Below are 20,363 nucleotides of genomic sequence, written 5' to 3' on the forward strand. Positions count from 1 at the left end.
AATCTATAAACCCTAGCATCTATGTAGTGCACAGAATTAAAAAACCTGACAGCCCAAGATAAGAAAATGTTTTGCTCCTTCCCTTCCTGTAGGCAGAGGGGCATGGATTTTGGTGCACTGGCTGGCTTTTTAAAATATTGTACTTGTTTGTTTAGTTATATTTTTAAGAGCATGGAAAGGCATTCTAGTAAAGGTACATTTTACACACCAGTCTGCGCACTGTCAGGTCTGGGCTTGTTCTGGTCACTTCTGGCAGGGAGTTCTACTACTTGGGTCCAGTAGTGATACTTTGAAACTCAGCAATATCTTCCCTTTGGCTAGTAAAGTGCTGGAAAACTAATGCAATACCCACCCTACCCCTAAACAGTGCCAGCTGTTCTCCTCACCTCCGGCTTCAGAGACAAAATATTGTAATTACAGCCACAGGATTAGTAAGTGTCTTTGTGTCTGATAATGATCTATGGATTTCCTTCCCCTCCACCTACCTCCCACTTCACCCTCCTTTTCCTGAAGGAGAGTGGATGTATTTTTAATTTGTTAAAGATTTTAGCAGCATCGCTCTGTCTTAAATTATTTAGAGTATTATGGGCAGGATTAAATTCATTGTGGCTCAGTACCCAGGCTTTTAGCCAAATGTAGAGTGAACCACTGTATTTACTATCACTGGGAGATTTTGCATTAAATTCATGCCGGCTTCTTAGAGGATCATACCAATTACTGTGTGTTGATGCAATCGTAACATTGTGTATTTCCGTAGTCTTTCATCCCAATGGATCCCAAAGCACTTTGAAAATGACAGATACAGAACCACTGAAACACCGCCTGTTCTTGGAGGGCAGCAATCAGCCAGCATGAAAGAGTGGTAGGGAAAAAATGAACTTTTCACAAGTGCATAGGTTTGTCAAAGTGCCATGTTCTCCTGGGTAGCCCTGGAAAGCAGCCAGGAGCCTAGTCCCATGAGAGACATACTGCCTGGGACCCCATTTCTCTGCCTTGGAAGAATGATTTTGCCCAGTCATTCCGTCCAGGAACGTTTCAAAGCTGAGGCGTAATCCTGTACTCAGTGATGCCAATGGGAGTATTGCCACTGATTTCAAATTGGCACAGAAACTAGCCTGGATGATTGACCCATTGAGCAATCTCCCCTTGAATTACAGACTCTACCCTTTTATTTTTTAAAAAAAGTTATAAAATCCCTGGCATTTCCTACTAATATGAGTACTTTGATCAGACAGAACAATGGCAATTTTAAAATCAAGATTGGATGTTTTTCTAAAAAAAATCTGTTCTAGTTCAACCATGAATTTTCCCTGACTTCTGTTATACAGGAGATCAGACTAGATGATCACTGTGGCCCCTTCTGGCTTTGAATCTATGAATGTGTTACTTCCAATTGATTGAAGACGATAGTCTGTAGGCCTAAACTAAATTTGTGGGGACCTGAGCAGAAGAGTGCTCGTGGGGACCCCAACGTAGTCATGGTATGCAAACTTGAACAGAATAGATAGCATAGAATGTTTCACCTAGTGCAAACACAGTAAATTTTGAAGACCATTTACTGCTTTATCTTGACTTCTTGTCTTGGTCTCACAATATCAGAATTCCCTCTCTCCATCCCCATAATCCTCAAAAGGAAAACGGTTACTCACTGCCCCTTTATGTAGGTGACTACATTGTATGAGAAATTTCGCATCCTCAACTTTTTCAGTCGGATGAAATCTTTGAGACTGGAAATTGGCAAGAATCATGGCATTTGGCCGATTCCTATAGATGCACATTCTGTATACATGTTGGTCTAGTTTCCACAAATGTTCAGTAGCAGTGAAATTCAATCCAGTGTATGGCCTTGCAAGATCTCTACCCACTGTTGAAATCCTGGCTCTACTGATGTTAATAGGTTTAGAATCTCACCTAGGTGCAGAGAGTGATGCTAAGCATTTTAGAGACCCTATCTGTCTAATATAGATTTTCATAGAGCCGCCATCATTGTTGTAGCTAAGTGTTAAACTCTAAACAATCCCTACTTATTTTTTCTTCTTGTGATTAATACAAGGCTCACTAATAGGATAGGTCACTAATATGGCAGGATGATCTTACTGTACTCATTCTATATGATTTGCCCTTTCATTCTTGTTAGCTGATTTGTGCTGCCGCGGATTGGTGGAAAGCTAATTCTCAACAGGCAGTAGAAGCTGGCTCAGTAAATGCCAGACAGGATTTTTTTTAAACGGAGCACATCTGAAAACCATAACCATAAGATCCCATCTGCTGACAGCAGAGGGAAGCATACCCCAGCTAATGAGCATGTGTACCCACGTTGTGGGAGAAAGCTGTATCTGATTATTATTAACCAGTGTTCGGGTTCTGCCTGATCATGGTCAATGTCCATGTTTTATTAATCCCAACAAGTTCCTGTTGGCCCCATTTATCATCAGGCAAAAGCCAAAAAGGGGGGAGACAAGCATTTTCTCAGTTTCGCTGCACTGCGGTAGAGAAATTGGTCCCAGTTGTCTCTCTCCAGATCAGGTAGCGGGCAGAAATTAAGACAGGATTACTTCATTTCCATCCTGTCTCAACAAATCAAGCCTTTAATGGGGAGAATTTATCCTTAACACGGAATCGTTTGAGAGGGGCCAGATTCTAAACAAGACCTGGTATTGCCACTGTGTCTGTAGGTGAATGGGCAACTTGTGTGCTCTGGCACTTAGAGATGGGAGGGGCAGGCTTTGGGTACATTATCTTAGAGCCCTCATCAAAAGGGCTATGAAATGAAAGGAGTCTTTTCTGGGGAAAGGGAGGGGGAAATAATACCTTGCTCTGATCAGAGGGTGTTACACTGTGTTATATCTGTTGTGAGCTGCTTTAAGATAGAAACCCATCCTGGTACAGAGCAAGGAAGGGACTGTTCAGTGGCAGGGTAGGGAACAGAACGCAGATCTCCTGGCTGCCCATTCAGTGCTTGATCCACTGGCCTTTCTGAAAAGAGAGAAGAGTGGGAGGGAACGGAGCAGGAGGAATGAGAGAAAGAGATGGGATGGGGCGGGGAAAGCGAAGAGAGAGATTGAGGCTGGCATTTAGAAAACTGTTCCAGTGGCTGTGAAAATTGTGCACATCCAGGTACCTGGGATGCCTGTGGCTGCTACACAGGTGAACAAGCTTCACTGCCTCTCAGGATAGATTTCAGCCACTTTTTTTCAGTTTCCCCCTTCCTATGTGCTCAAATCCCTAGCCCTGCCCATATCGAACAGTTGGCTTGTTAGAGCACTTTTGGGCCAGCTGGGAGTTTGGAAAGGTCTGGAGCAACTTGTACATCAGGGTGGTTTAAATAGGAAAGATACTCCCCTGCCTCCAAGGGCAGAATTTGGCCTGTTACATCGGCAAGCCAGGGTGGCTGGACTTGCTGCAGGCAACTCAGTGAGAGCCACGCTGCGGGGAAGGGAATCCTCCATCTCTTTGCTGTTGAATGACCCTGAAGCTACTCTGTGGTTGCTATTGTAGCCCTGAGCTGCACAAGTGCCAGGGTCTCCTTTGACCCCAGTGTGTATGGAGCGGGAAAGACCAGAGGATGCAGGTAGCCACGGGATCTCCCAGATTGACCTGCTGCTTTGTGGGGATACAGAGGGACTGCAGGGGGGATGTGGACTCCCCAAATCCCACCCCCATGTATGGTGGATGTGCACTAGGTGTGTTGTAATTGGAGCCCTATATGACAAGGGAGGAGAGGGGCAGGATTCTCCCCATAGAAGGAATTTAGGAAACATTGTGCTGGTCCTATTGAGCCAGCCAGTGCTTCGGTGAGTTTTCCATGGCTGCGCTACCAAGGAAGGAGCGATAATAGAGTTTCACCCCCAGCATGCTGCACGGCCCAAATGCTGAGCTATTGAGCTCAAGGGCACCCCAGCAGAGTTCCCCCCTCCCCGTGTGTCACAATTAGAGAAGCACCTTTCATAAATAACTTTGAGTCGAATTGATCTAATGTCAAGATGGGTGGATTTGTGAGGAGTAACTCTGTTTGTCATCATCCTAATATCCTCTTTGCCTGGAATTTTCTGCAACACACATTCACTCCCCTCAGCAATAATTAAATCCTATTAGTTTGCAACCCCACTACCCCATCCCACCTCCCCTAAGGATGTTTAATTTTGTTGACTGCTTGTTCTTTTTTTAAAAAAAAAATCCCCTGAAATTGTTAATGCATTCTCTGCTGTTCGATGCTCATTTTCCGATTCCGTCTCACTCACAAACCCTGATGGATTTTGACATGGTCAAATAAAACTCAGATTAATTGGATTACACACTTCACTTGGGTACTTTTCCCTTTGAACATGAAAGCATTCTCAGACGTTTTGTTTCTGGGCCGCAAAGAAGGAAAGATGGCTACGGTCAAAAACGATGGTCAAGGAATTACCTGTTTGAGTTCAGCCCTTGTGTGTTTGACTCTGCCCCAGAAGAGACCTAGGTTCAGTGTTCAAGGCATGCTGGTTCCCTTCCTGGACTCCAGTGCAGAGATGCCCTGTCCCTGAGGGCATCTGGAGTTATGTCTGTTTTCCAGCGTTCCATAGCATATGTCATGCTGGATCAGATCACTGATCTATCATCACTATTGCTATTGTACCCCTATCTGTGACCAACATCCATTGCTTCACCAAAGGTGAAAATCCTCCAAAATGTCTATACTAGACTCATTTTTTGGGGCAAATTCTGCTCTCCTTTATGCCAGTGCAGAGTGCGCAACACCACCATTGATCTTTGATGTAAATATAGAGCAACCCCTCTATGTACCACTGTAGAATTTGCCTCTCTATGCCTGGAAAGAATCCCATCTAATGGTAGCCCAGTGAGCTAAAAGTCTGGGGGGAATGGACGTGTGGAGGTTTGAGATCACAGGCATGAGGAAATGGAAGTTTCTAGATTGTGGGGGGCAGTAGCTGGGGAAAATCTGGCTTTTCAGAAGGCCTTCTGTCATGGGTAACTGTGCTATGCAGTATCCATTGACCAGACCCTGGTAGAGCCCCATGGTTGGGGAGTCTGCAGCAAAGATGCGGTTATTTTTAAGTGATAGATTATATTTTATATATAAATTGTTTCTTCAAGCCATAGTTAGCACTTCCATCCCATTTCCCCTGAAAGGAACTGCTGAAGTAGCATGGCTTGTATTATTGTAGTGTTTAATTGAAGGGTTTTGTTACATTTTTCTTTTCAAGTTTTGAAGATGCCTGTGAGTCTCTTCTCACCTGGTCCTTCACTGCCCCTGCTTATGAATCCAAAGGAAGGTCAGAAGACTAGAGAAATGTTGATTACAGTTAAGGCCAACAGCAACAAAGCCAGCAGAGGAATAAATTCTTGAGGCTATGGAATTGGTTAGGTTCAAGTGGCTAGAGCAGTGGACTGTGAATCTTTACTTAAGTCAGGATACCTGGATTCTATTCCTACCTCTGTGGCATTGGGCACGTTACTTAACTTCTGTGTCTTAGTCTCTCCATCTGTAAAATGACATATTGCCTACAGCGCTTTTGTATCGTCAAATGAAAGGTGCTACCCTAATAGACTGCAAAATATTTGTATAATAGCATATGGGTCCATAGCTAGTGTGTTGGGCTGAGATGCTGGACCCAGGCACTTAACCTGGTGGCAATGCTTTGGGCTGCTATAATCGTGCAGTAGCATTGACACCATTGACACCAGCGCATTGGGCAGCCACATGGAGACTCTGAGTTCATACATGACTTCTTGGATCATTGGAAACCAGATGTCTTAGAGGTGACATATCTAGGCTTTGAAAAAAAACACTATTGCTATACAAGGCAGTAGCAGCCTTTTGCCACTCAGCTCCCTGAAGGGGGCACTATCCAGTCTGCTTTGGTGACTGGCAGCAGGATTCAGTAATTAAGCAAGAACACTGATTTGGAACGAGGGGAAAATTCTTTGGGGCAATTGGAAGAAACAGTGTGGAGGGATGAACAAGAGGCGTGTCTGGGACTGAGAGACTAAATGCAAACGCACTTGATCCGGAGCCAGTCTGTGCACATGATGGCCTAATGTATAGAGCCTGAAGAATGAGATGATTGCTTTGGAGCCTCTGGTAGAAAATCACAGCTTTTTATTTTTCAATGAGCTTCTGGATGAATTCCCCTCAGAACGGTCAGGGAAATTGTTCTAATGGTCAGAATTCCACCTAATTAAACACTCACTCTCTCCTTGGCCAACAGCTAGCTCGAGCTTTCAAACAGCCCAGTGTGAAATCCTGACTGACTGGACGCTGCAGTTGATCATTTTCTCAATCATTAATTCCTCTGCTCTTTACCACAGATGGAGAATCCCAGCTGGCTTCCACCATCATCGACACGATCCTAGCTGGCTTGCCAGGCCCACGCGGCGCACCAGGGCCTGTTGGGCCACCAGGTAACAGACTCAATCAAACTGGACAGCTTTAATGAGGAGAAACCAAACCGAAGATTCTTCTCAGGGGTAGGGGTGTGTGTGTGTGTGTGTGTGTGTGTGTGAAAGATCTAGTGGCATAGTTTACGTCGACGTAGGGTGACCAGATGATCTGATTTGATAGGGACAGTCCCGATTTTGAGGCCTTTTTCTTATATAGGCTCCTATTACCCCCTGTCCCGACTTTTCACATTTGCTGTCTGGTCACCCTACGCCGACGGGAAGCCTGCCAGGAAAAGCAAGTGGCCCTGGCTGCAAAAGTTTGGGCTCACCGGCCTTGGACTAGTAGAGGCAAAGCTTTGTTAAAGGGATATGCGGTCTTCAGAGCGATGGAAAAGCCAGTCTGTAACTGCTTGCCTCAGCAGGAGCAGAGTTGACATCAGCCACGAAGAGGCATTTTATATAGTCATGTCAACCCCTCCATTTTAGCTGTGGCTAAATACAACCCCCTTCCTGCAGTCATGTCTCCTCAGAATACTGTGAGTCTGGTGCCATGTGAGGCCCAGCTATCTCTTCACTCAGTATTGCACTCATTCCTTTCAGAAACCCCAGGTGCAGTACCTCACTTTGTGAATCCTGATCTAAGATTTCTCTTAGGACCAAGGAAGAATAGTCATTTCAAAGGAGACTGAAATTTTGCTGCATTTCTTACTACTTACATTATTTAAATGTTGTATATAGCTCTGAAGTAATTCCAGTACGGAAGGATGTTTTACATCAGAATGTGCATCTATCTTCTGTCTGATATCAGTGCTTACGCCATGTCCTGATGATCAAGCGAGATTTTTGTAGAGAGAGTGAGAGACGCTCATCAGGAATAATGAAAGGAAATGAGTGTGATTGAAATTGAGGTTCCTTCTTTCTAAATGTCTCTAAAACTGTCTCAGATTATGATTTTATCGCTAGGACCCCCAGGCACTTCAGGACCCAAAGGACCCCCCGGACCTATTGGAGTTCCTGGATCACAAGTAAGTAATTTTATCCCAGGCCTTGGCAGGGGCGGAGGTGGGGATGGGGGAAGGAGAGGAGTGGAGCATGGAGTTGCATGCAAAGCGACTTATTTCTGTAGAAAGGAGATGAAATGTTTAATTAGTAGAGCTGAGTGGAAATCGGAATTTGCATCCAGCAAGAAATGCCAATATTTCAATACTTTGTTTTTATCTCAAATCAGGACAAAAACCTGAAAGAGTGAAATTTTTCTCAGAACAAAATGTTCTGAAAAATTTTGATTTGGAAATGGCAAAATGCTTCATTTTTGGTGTTCTTAATCTAAACAAAACATTTAGATATCCCCAGGCAAAATGTTAAAATGAAATGTTTTGGGTCAGTTCAATAAACCAAAACTTGAGTCAGAACAATATTAAACTGCATCTCCCTAAGGGGTTGCATTGCCTCTTGGGAGTTTTAGTTTGGGTGCCTGATGCCCCCTCTCTCCTGGGCTCCCTGGGCCAGGCTGGCTGGTTGGACTAAATCTCCCATGATGCACCATGCGGTTCAGTCAGAGGGGAGACAGTGTTGTATCATGGGATACGTAGTCTGGCTAGGGAAGCTAGCCCATATGAGAAAATGGGCCCAGGAGATATCTGAACTATTGCTCCCATGAGGCAATGCAGCATCATAGGGAAATGCAGTTCAACAAACCAAAATATTTTTGTGTGTATTGATCCAAGCTGCGACAAAATATTTCATTGCGTTTTTCAGAATGGAAAAATCAAAAAAGCTTTGGGAAAAATCAGAATTTCCCCCAAACTGCATTTTCAGTCAAAAAAACCATTTGGATGGAAACATTTATGACCAGCCCTATTAATTATATGTGGATTAAAAAAAAGATTCTTGTAATTGGGTAGATCATACATTTTTGACAAGGTCCCTCATAAAAAGTTATTATGGAAAACTACAGAAAGAGGGGCTAAATCTGTTCACAGATTGAAAATTGGGTAAAGAAAAAAATTAAGTGATGATGAATAGTTGACTAGTCAAAGTGGTAATTAGTTAGGAACCCCCGGAGACCTATTTTTGGAACAGCGTTACAGAATGTGTAGTCCAGCTGCCAATCCAAACGCTTTCAAGGACATAAAACATGGATAAAATGATGATAGAGAATTAGGAAAATTGGGGGATATATATGGGTAAGTGATTTATGTTACGGGACATAACCTCAGTTCGGATAAGGAGGATGTAGGGATTGCAGGGAATTGGAGAAATGGGATTTTACTGTGTATTTATTAATCACTTGGAAGACGAAATGGACAGCAAGTTGGTGAACTTTGCCAATGATGCAGAATTGTTTCAATTATCAAATGCTATGGAGAACTGTGGGAAATTTCAGATGAATATAAACACACTGGGAGATTTGGCCGCAAAATGACGGATGCAATTTCACATGATTAAATGTAAAGTAATGCACAAAGGCAAAACAAACAGAAGCTTCTCTTAAACTCTGGCCTGTGAACTTGCAGGATGTACACGGGGGAGAAAAAAGCCTTAATCGTGGTAGGTAGCTTGTAAAGATGGACTGAAACTTCAGCTGGTGGAAACTTGTCTAATTCTATTGTTTTCAAGGGAGCTATGTTGATTTCCCTCCGCTGAAGGTCTGCCCCGTCTTTACTAACTACAGAAGTGCTGCCTGTACTTTTCTTGAAAAAGTGCTAATGTAATGTTACAAATTTCACTGCTCAGAATCAAACATGCAAAAGTTAAGGAGGCCCATCTGCTCTTATGAAATTATGAGTTTCATAATTACATGATCTCATGATTTCTTGCTCCCCCCCCCCCCTCCTCATGTGGAGCTTCTGAGCTGTACAGAAGAGAGTCTTCCAACTCCTGTGGAGCAATTTAGCTGCTCACGAGTGAGACACCTCCCTACAGCAGAGCTTAGATCAAGGTTTCAGTGCAGAGCTCCAGCAACAGAGAAGCTAGGCTACCTGAAAAAATTAACACACTCACACAAAACTTTAACAAACGTTGTCCGAGGCACCCTGCCCCTTGCCCATCTTTCCATATGCCTCAGATGCTGCACTCCTGCCCCCTTTTTTTTAAGCTCCCACGTCTTTCTCCCACAAGGTCTGCAAACTTTGTAAGGAAATGGGAGAACTGGATTATGGATAGGTATCCTAGATTTATATCGTTTCATATAGATCAAAAGACGAGACTAGTTAGTTTCCTATTAAGTACCAAATGAGTATTTCACTCTGTTTAATTATGAATGTCCTTAGCCAGATGACTAATGAGGGCCTAGTCATGCACTATGGCTAAGATTTTCATAAGTGATGGGAGTGTGACTCACTTTTGGGGTGCAATTTGAGACTCCCTAAAAAGGCTTGATTTTCAGAAAGTGCTGAAACTTCCAACCGCTGATAACTGGATCCCTCCCTTTGAGGCCTCTCAATTTGTGCCTCCAAAATCAATCATCGCTTCTGACAGTCGTGGGGTATCTGTTTAGCTAGGATAGCTTCAAACTACCATCTTCCTTTAGATTCTGGAAGCTACCGTAAAGCCGTTTGCTGAAGCTTTGCAGCACCCGATAAAAGTTTGGCAAAGGCCATTCCTAAGGTATGAAAGCATCCCAGCAGGATGGCCAGAGTGAGCATACAGATCTAACATTAATTGGATTGTACATTTGAAACCATTTTGATGAGATTCACTCACCCAAATAAACAATTTTCAAATTAAGCCCAATGTGTGCTAATAATTTTGCTCCCTGGGTTGAATAAATCTATAAAACAGTCACCAATGGAGAAGAATGGCTTTGTCTCAAGACTTCTGGTAATTAAACTCCTTTGCAGATATTGATCTTAACCCTTTAAACACCAAACAAAGCCATGATAGTGTTGCAAACAAGATAGGAAGAGAAGACTGTTTGTTGATACTCTGCGTTCTATCCTCCAACTCTCCGTAACTATTTGTGAGGTGTTAGTACCCACCCTAATGACTACTGCAAGGGACTGCTGCAAACAAGGTCTAAAGACATCTTGGTCTGTTATTCCTTTGCATAGTTAACTGTGCAGGATAACATAAGAACCCAGCCCTGTGAAAGTATCTCACTCCTAACCTGCCAGGACTGTTTCTAGGATCTTTAAGCCCCCATTCCCATTCAGTCCTTGGCATTCTGCAGGGACCAAGTAATGGCTGCAATATGCACCACTGTCCATCCTGAACTGGACTGAGTCCACTGTCTATTTCAAAGAACCCATGCCGAATAGCTATCAGCACTAAGTTTACTACCAACCTGGGCTAGACGTGAACCAGTAACCTAGAGGTTAATCCTATTTTTCAATATCCCATTACCAGTGCCCTCAAGACAACTGCCCCCCAGTCTTTGCAGCCCTGAATACCTTATCAGCTTTTAGCAACAAATACCAGTTGTTATAGTTCAATCTGTTTATAAACGAAAAACGTAGGCACTTCTAAAAGAGCCTAGCGTGAGGGGTCCTGGCCCATGACTCGGGCTCATAGATGTTATGGTAATACAACTAATAAAGAATAATAATATATGTACATATGCACTGGAATCCAGCTGAGAGGGCTGTAAGTGCACAAAACTGCCGAAGGCCCTTTATGATGCATCTTTTCCTTGATTCCCTGTAAGACTGAATGGACTTCAGAAATCATCCCCTGCAGGCCTTGTTATTCAGATGCACCATTTCCTTGAAAGGGCCGTGTGACAGGCTACTCCCACTGTTCAACTATCCTGAATGTGCAAAATGTAATTGTAGAGCTCCCCAGACCATTGGAAGGTGGGTGTGTTGTATCTGTGTGGTCCATGATGGCTGACGGTCCCTGCCTTGAACCTTGTGAAGTCATTTACACCTGTGCAAAGAGTGTGCAAAATGCTATCATCGGATGCTTCGCATACTTCCTGTGTGACCTTCGGCAAGTCACTTATCTTCTCTGTGCCTCAGTTTCCCATCTGTACAATAGGGATAATAGTACTGCCCTGCCTCACAGGGTTGTTATGAGGATAAGTGCATTAAAGATGCTATGATGATCGGGGCCACAGAAGTACCTTATAAGATAGAAAGACAAAGTCACATTTTACACTCACGTCACCCGGGGTAAGTCACTACGCAGGCTCTCGGGCTGCAGAGAATCTAGCCCCCATCTTTAACAATAACAGCAAGATGTTAATTGGAGACTTCATTTACTGTTCCATTCAAAACATACATAATGGAAACTAATGTCCTCTTATCCTGCATCTGCCCTCTAGGGTGTACCGGGCTCTCCAGGACAGCCTGGACCGAAAGGTTCCAAAGGAGATCGAGGAGAAAGAGTAAGTTAAAACTTTTTATCACATGTAAAGATTCACAACCAATTTTGGGCCAGCTCCTCAGATGGTGGAAATCAACATAGGTCCACTGAAGTCAGGGGACCATCTCTGACTAGGTGAACATAAGTTCAGAATATTATGCAAGAATCAGTAAGGGAAACCATTGCAGAGGCAGAGGGGACATGTTATTTTCACAGGGTATAAGTTACCTCTGAAAGTTTCAGAGTAGTGGACACTTGATCCATAATGTCTATTGGGAACAGATTTTACTATAAACACTTTAGTACCTATCATTTTAGATGGTTTAGCTCAGTTATCATGTTGCGACTGGAAAAGAAGGGCAAAGCATGTTAGAGAGAATAAGAACTATTCTGAAACGGAGCCATTTTTCAGGGTCAAATAATGTTCTTAAAATGTTTGCTTTTACTTCACATTTTGTCATGTTCTCGCTATCCTTGCTTATTTTGTCAAGGACATAGAAGTGTTAATGCCCAAAATACAGCAAGAGGAGTTTGCTGAGTATTGTTTCCAAGCTGGCCAAGATTAGGAAGTACCCAAAAAAAACCCCAAAACCACATGCGAGAGCCTCTTCTCACCAGGTTACCAGCCCAGTGTCCAGGCAGACTAAAGAGGTTCAAAGCAGTATTTAAACTTTTGGATGCTTCTGCTATCCCAGTCCTCCAAAACTCTTCAGGACTGCCCGTCACTCACTGTGCCAGACTATGGCCTGTGGACCATTGGTTGCTTGCGGAGACCCTTCTAGGAGGGGCTGTAGAATGAAATCTTTTAAGAATTTAGCACTGGGGGAACTGGATTGATGAGAGAGAATCCTTGTGAGGAGATTTTGTCCACAAAGTGGAGCTACAGAATGAAAAAGTTACCATTAATGGTGTTTGCAGCATGTTCTGGAAAGGAAAGAAAGCTGCATAAAAGTTTTAATGCTAAGTTTCCAGTATGTGCCCATAGCAAGAGTCAGGTGGCTGCAGCCTGAATGTATTTCCTTTCTTTAAAGAGACATTACCTGCATATAGACTTAGGTGGAGCTCATGACTGGCAAATCAGGTAAACAAATCATCTGCATTTGCCAGTTTCTCTCCCATCTTCCCCCTTCTGTTTGCTTTTTTTCAGTCTGAAGGGCAGAACAATGTTTGTAAGGGCTTAGAAAGGCAAATGCCAAATGCAGTTTGATTAGTTTCAGATGAGCTTGGAGACTCTTCAAGCCCATGAGCATAACTAGTGACAGGTTTAACCTGCATCGCTCCAGATTTTACATTAGGGCAACAACAACAATTCAAACTAGATTGTACAATACATACACTGAAAGCAAATAAGACACAGAGGTTGCTGATAAATGTAGTGGTCTTTCAGACCTAGCTACCAAATACTGCTTATCTCAATTAGATGTTTATTTCAGTTTTCAGCGAAGGCCACTTTTATTTATGAAGAGAGCTCTGTATGTAACTAGACATTTGACTTCTTTATAGGTGGCTTAATTCCATAGGTTATGCCATTGCTAAATATTACAGATTAGAGCTGGCTGAAAAATTTTCAGTGGAACAGTTGTGTTGAAACTGAAATATTTGACGTGAAAATGTCTATTTTGCTGACGTTTGATGGGAAAACATCTAAAAAATTATTTTAGACTCATTTCATTTGGAAAAATATCAGATGTTTTATTTCATTTCATTTTGACTATTTATATATAATAAATATAACAACATTTCAACATTAGAAAAAGACTGTTTTGTTTTGATAAATAGAAATTGTTTAATTTCCATTCTAGAAGTTAGTTTGAAATTTCTACTTTTTGTTTTGTTTTGGAACAAAAACACAATTTTGGAATTCCCTGGGGAATGGGAACTCCATTTTCCAACTAGCTCTGTTATAGATGAATGGTAAAGCAGTAGTTAAAGCTTTCATTGGCAGAAGAAAATAACATTTCTATATAGGATGGTGTGTAGGACATGGTATTGAGAAAGTAAATAGGAAAGTGTTGTTTTTTACCCTTTAACACAGCACAAGAACTAGGGGTTACTTGATGAAATTAATAGGTAGCAGGTTTAAAACAAACAAAAGGAACTATTTCTTCACACAATGCACAGTCAACCTGTGCAACTTGTTGCCATGGGATATTGTGAAGGCCAGAAGTACAACTGGGTTCAAGAGAGAATTAGATGAGTTCATGGAGAATAGGGCTATCAATGGCTATTAGCCAAGATGGTCAGGGATGCAATCCCATGCTCTGGGTGACCCTAAACCTCCAACTGCTAGAAGCTGGGCCTGTATGACTGGGGCTGGATCACTCAAAATTACCCTGTTCTGTTCTTTCCCTCTGAAGCATCTGGCACTGGCCAGTCAGAAGACAGGACACTGGGCTAGATGGACCACTGATTTGAACCAGTATGGCCGTTCTTATGTTCTTACCTATTGTTCACCCATATAAATGTTCTTTCCAAGTCAATGAAAGATCAATCTAGACATTGTGCAGGCTTTTTAACACAGATAATATCTGCTGGCTAATGGTCATGAAATCCCTGGCCACCCACGCTGCTTTTATCATCAGTCTGTAGGGGGAAGTGCATGCTGCACCTTTGAATTAGTGTTGGCATCACGTGGACAAAGTGCAGAGACTGTGTAAGCTGATGAAGGCCAGAGCAGAACAACCGGGAGGGGCCCATCTTACTATCAATATTTGAGAATAAACAAGATGTCTTGATTCATAGATTCCAAGGCCAGGAGGGAACATTATCATCTTCTAGTCTGACTTCCTCTATAACACAGACCGTACAACTTCCCCAACATAATGACTAGAGCAGAACTGTTAGAAGAAACATCCAATCTCAATTTTAAAAAATTGTCAACGATGGAAAATCCACAATGACACTTGGTAAATTGTTCCAACGATGTATCTCCTGCCACCTTAGTTCAGTGAATTGCTATGGCCTGATTCACCCAATGCAGGATCTAAGCAACTCATATCCTTTCAGTGGGGACAGTTGGGCCTTATTATATTTTCTCCTTCTCATCAGTATATAGTTCTGCCAGCAGTTGTCACCAAGTGTCGCACAGGTCTCTCTAATGCAGTGTTTTTGATATAGTATCTTGTTCCGAATTGGTTCTTCATATAAAACCAGTGAAGCAACAGTTGGGGAAAAAATGTATATATGAAAAGGCAGCTCTACTTTTCTGGCAAATGCAAAATCCTACATCCAGCTGGAAGGTTCATAGCAGAAAAAAAAAAGGGGGGGGGGAATGTGGAAGGGGTGGCTATAGCAGGTCAGAAAATGGAAATTATATTCTGCACAATATTTAGAATGAAATGAAAGGTTTTTTTTCAATTCATTTGAACATTTTCAGATTTTCTTGAGAAAATAATTTTGAGCCAATTTGAAATCAATCTAAATTTAAAAAAAATTCATGTTAGGGGAACTTCCCCCTTTTTCCAGAGGGGGAAAAAGAGGGGAAAGGGAGGAAAAGGCAGTAGAGGAAAGGAAATACAAAAATGGCCAGTTTGATTCCTTTTTATTTGAACCAAAACAAATATTTTTCAAATGGGTTTGAAACTGTTGTTTTGAATCCTTTCACCCAAAACCGCCCCAGAAAATTTAGAATATGAAAATTATGAAAAAAATGTATAATTCAAAAAGCCATTTTTCATCAAAAAAAATCTATGCAGAGAAATTTAGCAGTTCTAGTTGTGGATAAGAGGGTGAGCATGTGTGCAGAAGACAACTAAAAGGGTATGTGATGGAGTTAAGGGAAAATCATAATTAGATATTGCAGTCTTTTGTTCAATGGCGCAGTCTTAGCCTATCCATTATACTACATGGAAGAATGTTGTATTTGGGGGGAAAACTCAAGGGCCAAATTTCTCCCCGCTTGAACTTCAGAGACGTCAACTAAGTTAAAGAGGCTGCAAATCCATTTTACAAAGATCGGCCTGAGATCCTGAACCAAACTTCCCCAAATGTTGAGAGGATTCAGAACTAGTGCTGGAGAGAGATTACCCGTTTTGCTGCCTGCTTGAATGCTGAAAGCAATAAAATTGAGGGAAAAGAACTTTCGCGCTGTCTCATGAGTTTATTTGTTAAGCCATTTTAATTCCACTGGTAAAATTAAATTTTGTTATCAAATGGGGAAAAAATGACACTTGCTTTATTTCCAACAGGGGCAAGCAGGTCTGTCTGGAGAGAGGGGCAATAAGGGACGGCCTGTAAGTGACGTGTGTGTGCGCGCATGCGTGAGAGAGAGACAGACACACACACAGAGACGGGGTGCGGGTGTATGTCATGTCCAGCACCTTAAATACCACCTGGCTGGACTGTGGCTGGTACAACAAGTTCTCTCCGGATGCTAATACAACATCCAGGTCAGGAGACAGCATCTCCGAGATCTGTGGAAATGAAACACTGCATTTTAGTGCTACACTTTAGAGTTAAGTGGACAAAGCAGTAGAAAATACCCTGTACCTGCCTGGGATTGAGGAGCTCGACTGCATGATCTCATAGGTCTTCTCTCTCTCTTTGCTGGATCTAGGAGTGGGGCTAGTAGTCTAGCAAAAAGAGCTTGTTAAGAAGAGAAGTGCTCCACCAACCATAGTTCTTCCCTCAGGAGTGAAAAATTGGTAGCAAAAGATTTGTGCAGAAGATAGATCTGACGTACCACCTCTGCTTTACCCTGATGAGGCCAGATTTGCTCTAGCGTCTATACTTGTTTATCTGTATTGTGGTAGTGCCTAGTGGACCCAGTCATGGATCACAACTCCGTTGTGCTGGGTGCTGCACGAACAGTCTTTGTGTTCGGTCTCTGCTGCGAAGTGCTTACAGGCTCAGCAGAAGCCAGCCTGGTGACATCCTGCTGGCACGAAGAGGGTTGAGAGGGGCCGTGGCAAGGTGGATGAAACCTTCCTATTGCTGGGGAGGGGGCACAGGTGGGCAGCAATGATCATGAAGGGGTGATGGCCAGTGAAGCAGGAAGGACATGCTAATTCAGCGCAGCCCCACAGGAGCTGCCTCCTACCAGGTCTCCTGTTGACAGGACTATAAAGCTGCCTCCCATGTTGGAACTCTGAACAGACCATCTGCCCTGTGGCTAAGCTGTTGAAATTCCACCAGCAAGCCTGAACTCTCCAACCCTCCTTTATCTGCAAGACTGGGCTGGAAATCTCTCTAACAGGCTTTCTCCCACTAGTTGTGGGACTACCAGTTTCTGGCCAGGCTGGGAATCCTCTGGAACAACCTCTCTCGAGCTAAGATCACATTTACACATGCAGTTCTGGTAAAAACAAAAAAAAATATTAGGGAGAAGTGAGTGAATCCAACCAAGAGTTGGGTTCAGTTTGAGTTTGGGTGGAAATGTTGTGGGGCGGGGGAGGTCAGAGGGCTCTTGTTTTGCCTGACATGGTTGTCTCCCATCTCTACTACTATCTTGCTCTGCTTTAAATATCTCTGCCAGGCCCAATGTTGCTGAGGAGCCAAGCTCTAATCCCAGCCACCTTACTCAGCAGTTCGTGGACCTTTCCATTGCTCTTTATTTAGCTTGTGGTTTACTCTGTGTATGCCATCTGCTGCTTGGGAAATGCAGACACTTCCTGATTAGATGAGTGGGCAGCAGGGGAATGTCAGACAAACTGTCGCAATAACTAGGGATCTTTCTTCAGTAGAAATGTAATGAGCATCTTGTAGAGAGGTGGAGGGTGATGTGGCTAATTAACGGGACTCTTGCGTAGTGGATATGGATTTTTCTGGAAAAATAAGCGTAGAGGCAAAGGGTGCATGTTTGGAGGGGGTTCTAGTTAACTCCCTACTGGTTTTAGTGTAAAGCGTTGCTTACGGGGAAAGCCTCACGATACGCACATGGTTTTGGTCGAGGTCCCTGGCCACAGCCATCAGACAATGGTTCGTTGCAATGCAAACATCATATAGCTCAGGTCGTTCTGGGCCAAGTTCAGCTGTGGTGTAAATGGGTAGACACTCCCCCCAGCCAGCAGGAGCTGAATTTCACCCTGTCTAAATGAACAGATGATATACATCGTGATTTCAATTTGCTTTCTGCTGATGGGGCTTTTTTGAGGGAGGGGATTTGAATGACTTTGGATAGCAAATCTCCTCGTTTACATGGAAATTTGTTTCTCTCATCTTAGGGTGAACCAGGCAAGAAGGGTGAAGAAGGAGATAAAGGGGCTGATGTAAGAAAACACTTTTACTGCTGCCTGGTTTGTCTCTTGGTAAAAAGAGCGTTTACTCCCCTTGGGACCATACCCTGTCCTTGTTCTGTGTGCAGGACTCCCGGTAATGTAAATGGAGGAGTGGGGGGATTGCAAAGACAAAAGGGCAGATGATGCAGGTGGCATTAACCTTGGCTTCAAATATCCATGGGCACTGGCATGTTCAAAATCTGGATCCAAATGTTTTTGGCCTGATCAGCGTCTCAGTGCCACACAAGTATTAATGGATATGTATCCTTCCCGCACCCCTGTGAGAGAGGGCAGTGCTATTATCCCTATTTTACAGATGGGAACTATGGCCCTGGGTAGATTGAGAGACTAGCCCAAGGTGACAAGGAAGGCAGTGACTGAGCTGGGAATCTGGCGTCATTGCCCAGTGCTTTATCAACTAGGCCATCCTTCCTACCTAGCTGATCCCATATCTAGTAGACTATGGCCCCTTGACGAGATCTGATTTTGTTTTTTCCACAGCATGCTCCGGCTTGCCTGCTGATCCCTTGCTTTACCCTTAAATAATCAAGAATAAGATATGTGAGACCCAGACAACACTCTTCCCCAAACCCACACCACTACCGAGATAATTTCACAAAATAGCAGCGAAAGGGTTTCTTGCGACACTTTTCAGTTTGGTGGTACAATGTCAGCGCAGGGAAAGCCAGGCCCACCCAAGTGAAGCTCAGAACAAATGTCAGATCTGCTTAGCAAGGAATATTTTAATTGTAAAGTAAATAGTGCAGTGGACTGTGGAAACGGGCACAAGCCACAGAGTTTGAATCCAAGCCTCACAGTGTGACAATGTTCAGATTTGCACGGCGGTTGGTTTGGCCCATTATGGAAATAGGAGCCCGCTGAAAATTTTGGATCTGGCTCCAAACCTCTCCAAAATTTTAGAGATGCCAGAATTGGGGTTTATAATTGAGGCTTTTTGCCTCATTGCTTTCCTTTGGCTGTTTATAGAGACATCTCCCTATTCTCCACAGATTTGCAACCTGGTTTTGTTTTATGAAATCATTAGCGGTTTCAGGGGCTACATTAGCATTGTAGCCATGGAGGATTGCATTATAAAATTAAATAAATAATGTACCTATGCTGTAGACACACACAGAGGTTTTGTTTTTTCCTTCTTGCAGGGAGAAGGAGTTCAGCAACTTCGAGAAGCCCTGAAGATTTTAGCCGAGAGGGTGTTAATTCTAGAGCATATGATAGGAATTCATGGTGAGTGTGTCTCAGCCTGTGGCTAAACATTGCTTTTCTGGAGACGTTAGTGTGGGAACAGAGTGACATCCATCTAACAGCTCTAGAATTGGCTAGTTCTAGACTCCTAGAATATGACTCTTCTTTTCACCTGCTCTCTCAATGAGCTGCTGGATGCGAGGGCTCACTGCTGGTTCAGCACAGTAGCTGATTTTAAAAGTAGGTGTCTAAAGTTAGGCTCCAAATCCATAATGAGGTGACTAAAGTGGCTGAGTTTTACACATTGAGCACCTGCAGCTGTCAGATTCACTGGAGTTACTCTGTCTTTACACTAGTGCAGGGGTAGGCAACCTATGGCACATGTGCCGAAGGCAGCATGCGAGCTGATTTTTCAGTGGCACTCACACTGCCTGGGTCCTGGCCACTGGCCCGGGGGGCTCCGCATTTTAATTTAATTTTAAATGAAGCTTCTTAAACATTTTAAAAAACGTATTTACTTTACATATAACAATAGTTGAGTTATATATTATAGATTTATAGAAAGAAAGAGACCTTCTAAAAACATTAAAATGTATGACTGGCACGCGAAACCTTAAATTAGCGTGAATAAATGAAGACTCGGCGCACCACTTCTGAAAGGTTACCGACCCCTGTACTAGTGCATAATACGCCCCACCGACACATTTGTATTATAATCAGTAGTACAGAGCCAGTTTAGCAGCAGACCGTGTTGTGTTCTGCTTCATGGAACCGCTACAAAAATGTTCTCATTACAGAGTCTTTGGGCCAGACCCTCAGCTGCTATCAATCGAAAGTCCCCTGTTCACTTACATCAGCTGAGGATCTGGCCTTCTTAGTATTCGTCATGTCTGACGGACCCTAGAACGGGCCAGGCCTGCAAATCCATAATCCAGGCAGCTCCCCTGATTAAAATTCAGAGAACACTGATTTTTGGAAATTCTTAGTGTCTCACGTGTTCCTACTATTTAAAATGAAGCACTCAATATTTTGAGTGATTCAGTTGGAACCATTTCCCTCCCCACCAGTGCCGCAGGCCTTTCGTCAGAGGAAAGCGGGTTTTCTGATTCTCACACATCAGAGTTTTCTCTGCTGCTGCTGAAACAAAGAGAAATCACTTGCTTTGGGGCAGGGGCTCCAATGCCTTGACAGATGCATAGCTTGCTCTGCATAATTGTTTCCTATAGAAATGGTCGGCGTAAGGGGGAAATGTTTTGGATC

General features: G+C 43.2%; 1 protein-coding gene across 3 annotated transcripts in view; it reads left to right on the forward strand.

The window, feature by feature from the left end:
- The window catches only part of COL26A1 (collagen type XXVI alpha 1 chain), a 228,148-nt gene that overhangs the window by 200,551 nt on the left and 7,234 nt on the right, over positions 1 to 20,363 (forward strand). For 2 of the 3 annotated variants that reach the window (XM_034752568.1, XM_034752569.1), the window contains exons 8-13: positions 6,310 to 6,402; positions 7,345 to 7,406; positions 11,645 to 11,707; positions 15,873 to 15,917; positions 17,847 to 17,891; positions 19,061 to 19,145. In XM_034752568.1, the coding sequence (XP_034608459.1) occupies positions 6,310 to 6,402; positions 7,345 to 7,406; positions 11,645 to 11,707; positions 15,873 to 15,917; positions 17,847 to 17,891; positions 19,061 to 19,145 (393 nt within the window). The remainder of the gene's footprint in view (positions 1 to 6,309; positions 6,403 to 7,344; positions 7,407 to 11,644; positions 11,708 to 15,872; positions 15,918 to 17,846; positions 17,892 to 19,060; positions 19,146 to 20,363) is intronic. The other variant, XM_034752570.1, reaches the window with a different exon arrangement.

Source organism: Trachemys scripta, chromosome 18 (genome assembly GCF_013100865.1).
Source record: "Trachemys scripta elegans isolate TJP31775 chromosome 18, CAS_Tse_1.0, whole genome shotgun sequence".
In the NCBI taxonomy this organism is placed as follows: domain Eukaryota; kingdom Metazoa; phylum Chordata; order Testudines; family Emydidae; genus Trachemys; species Trachemys scripta.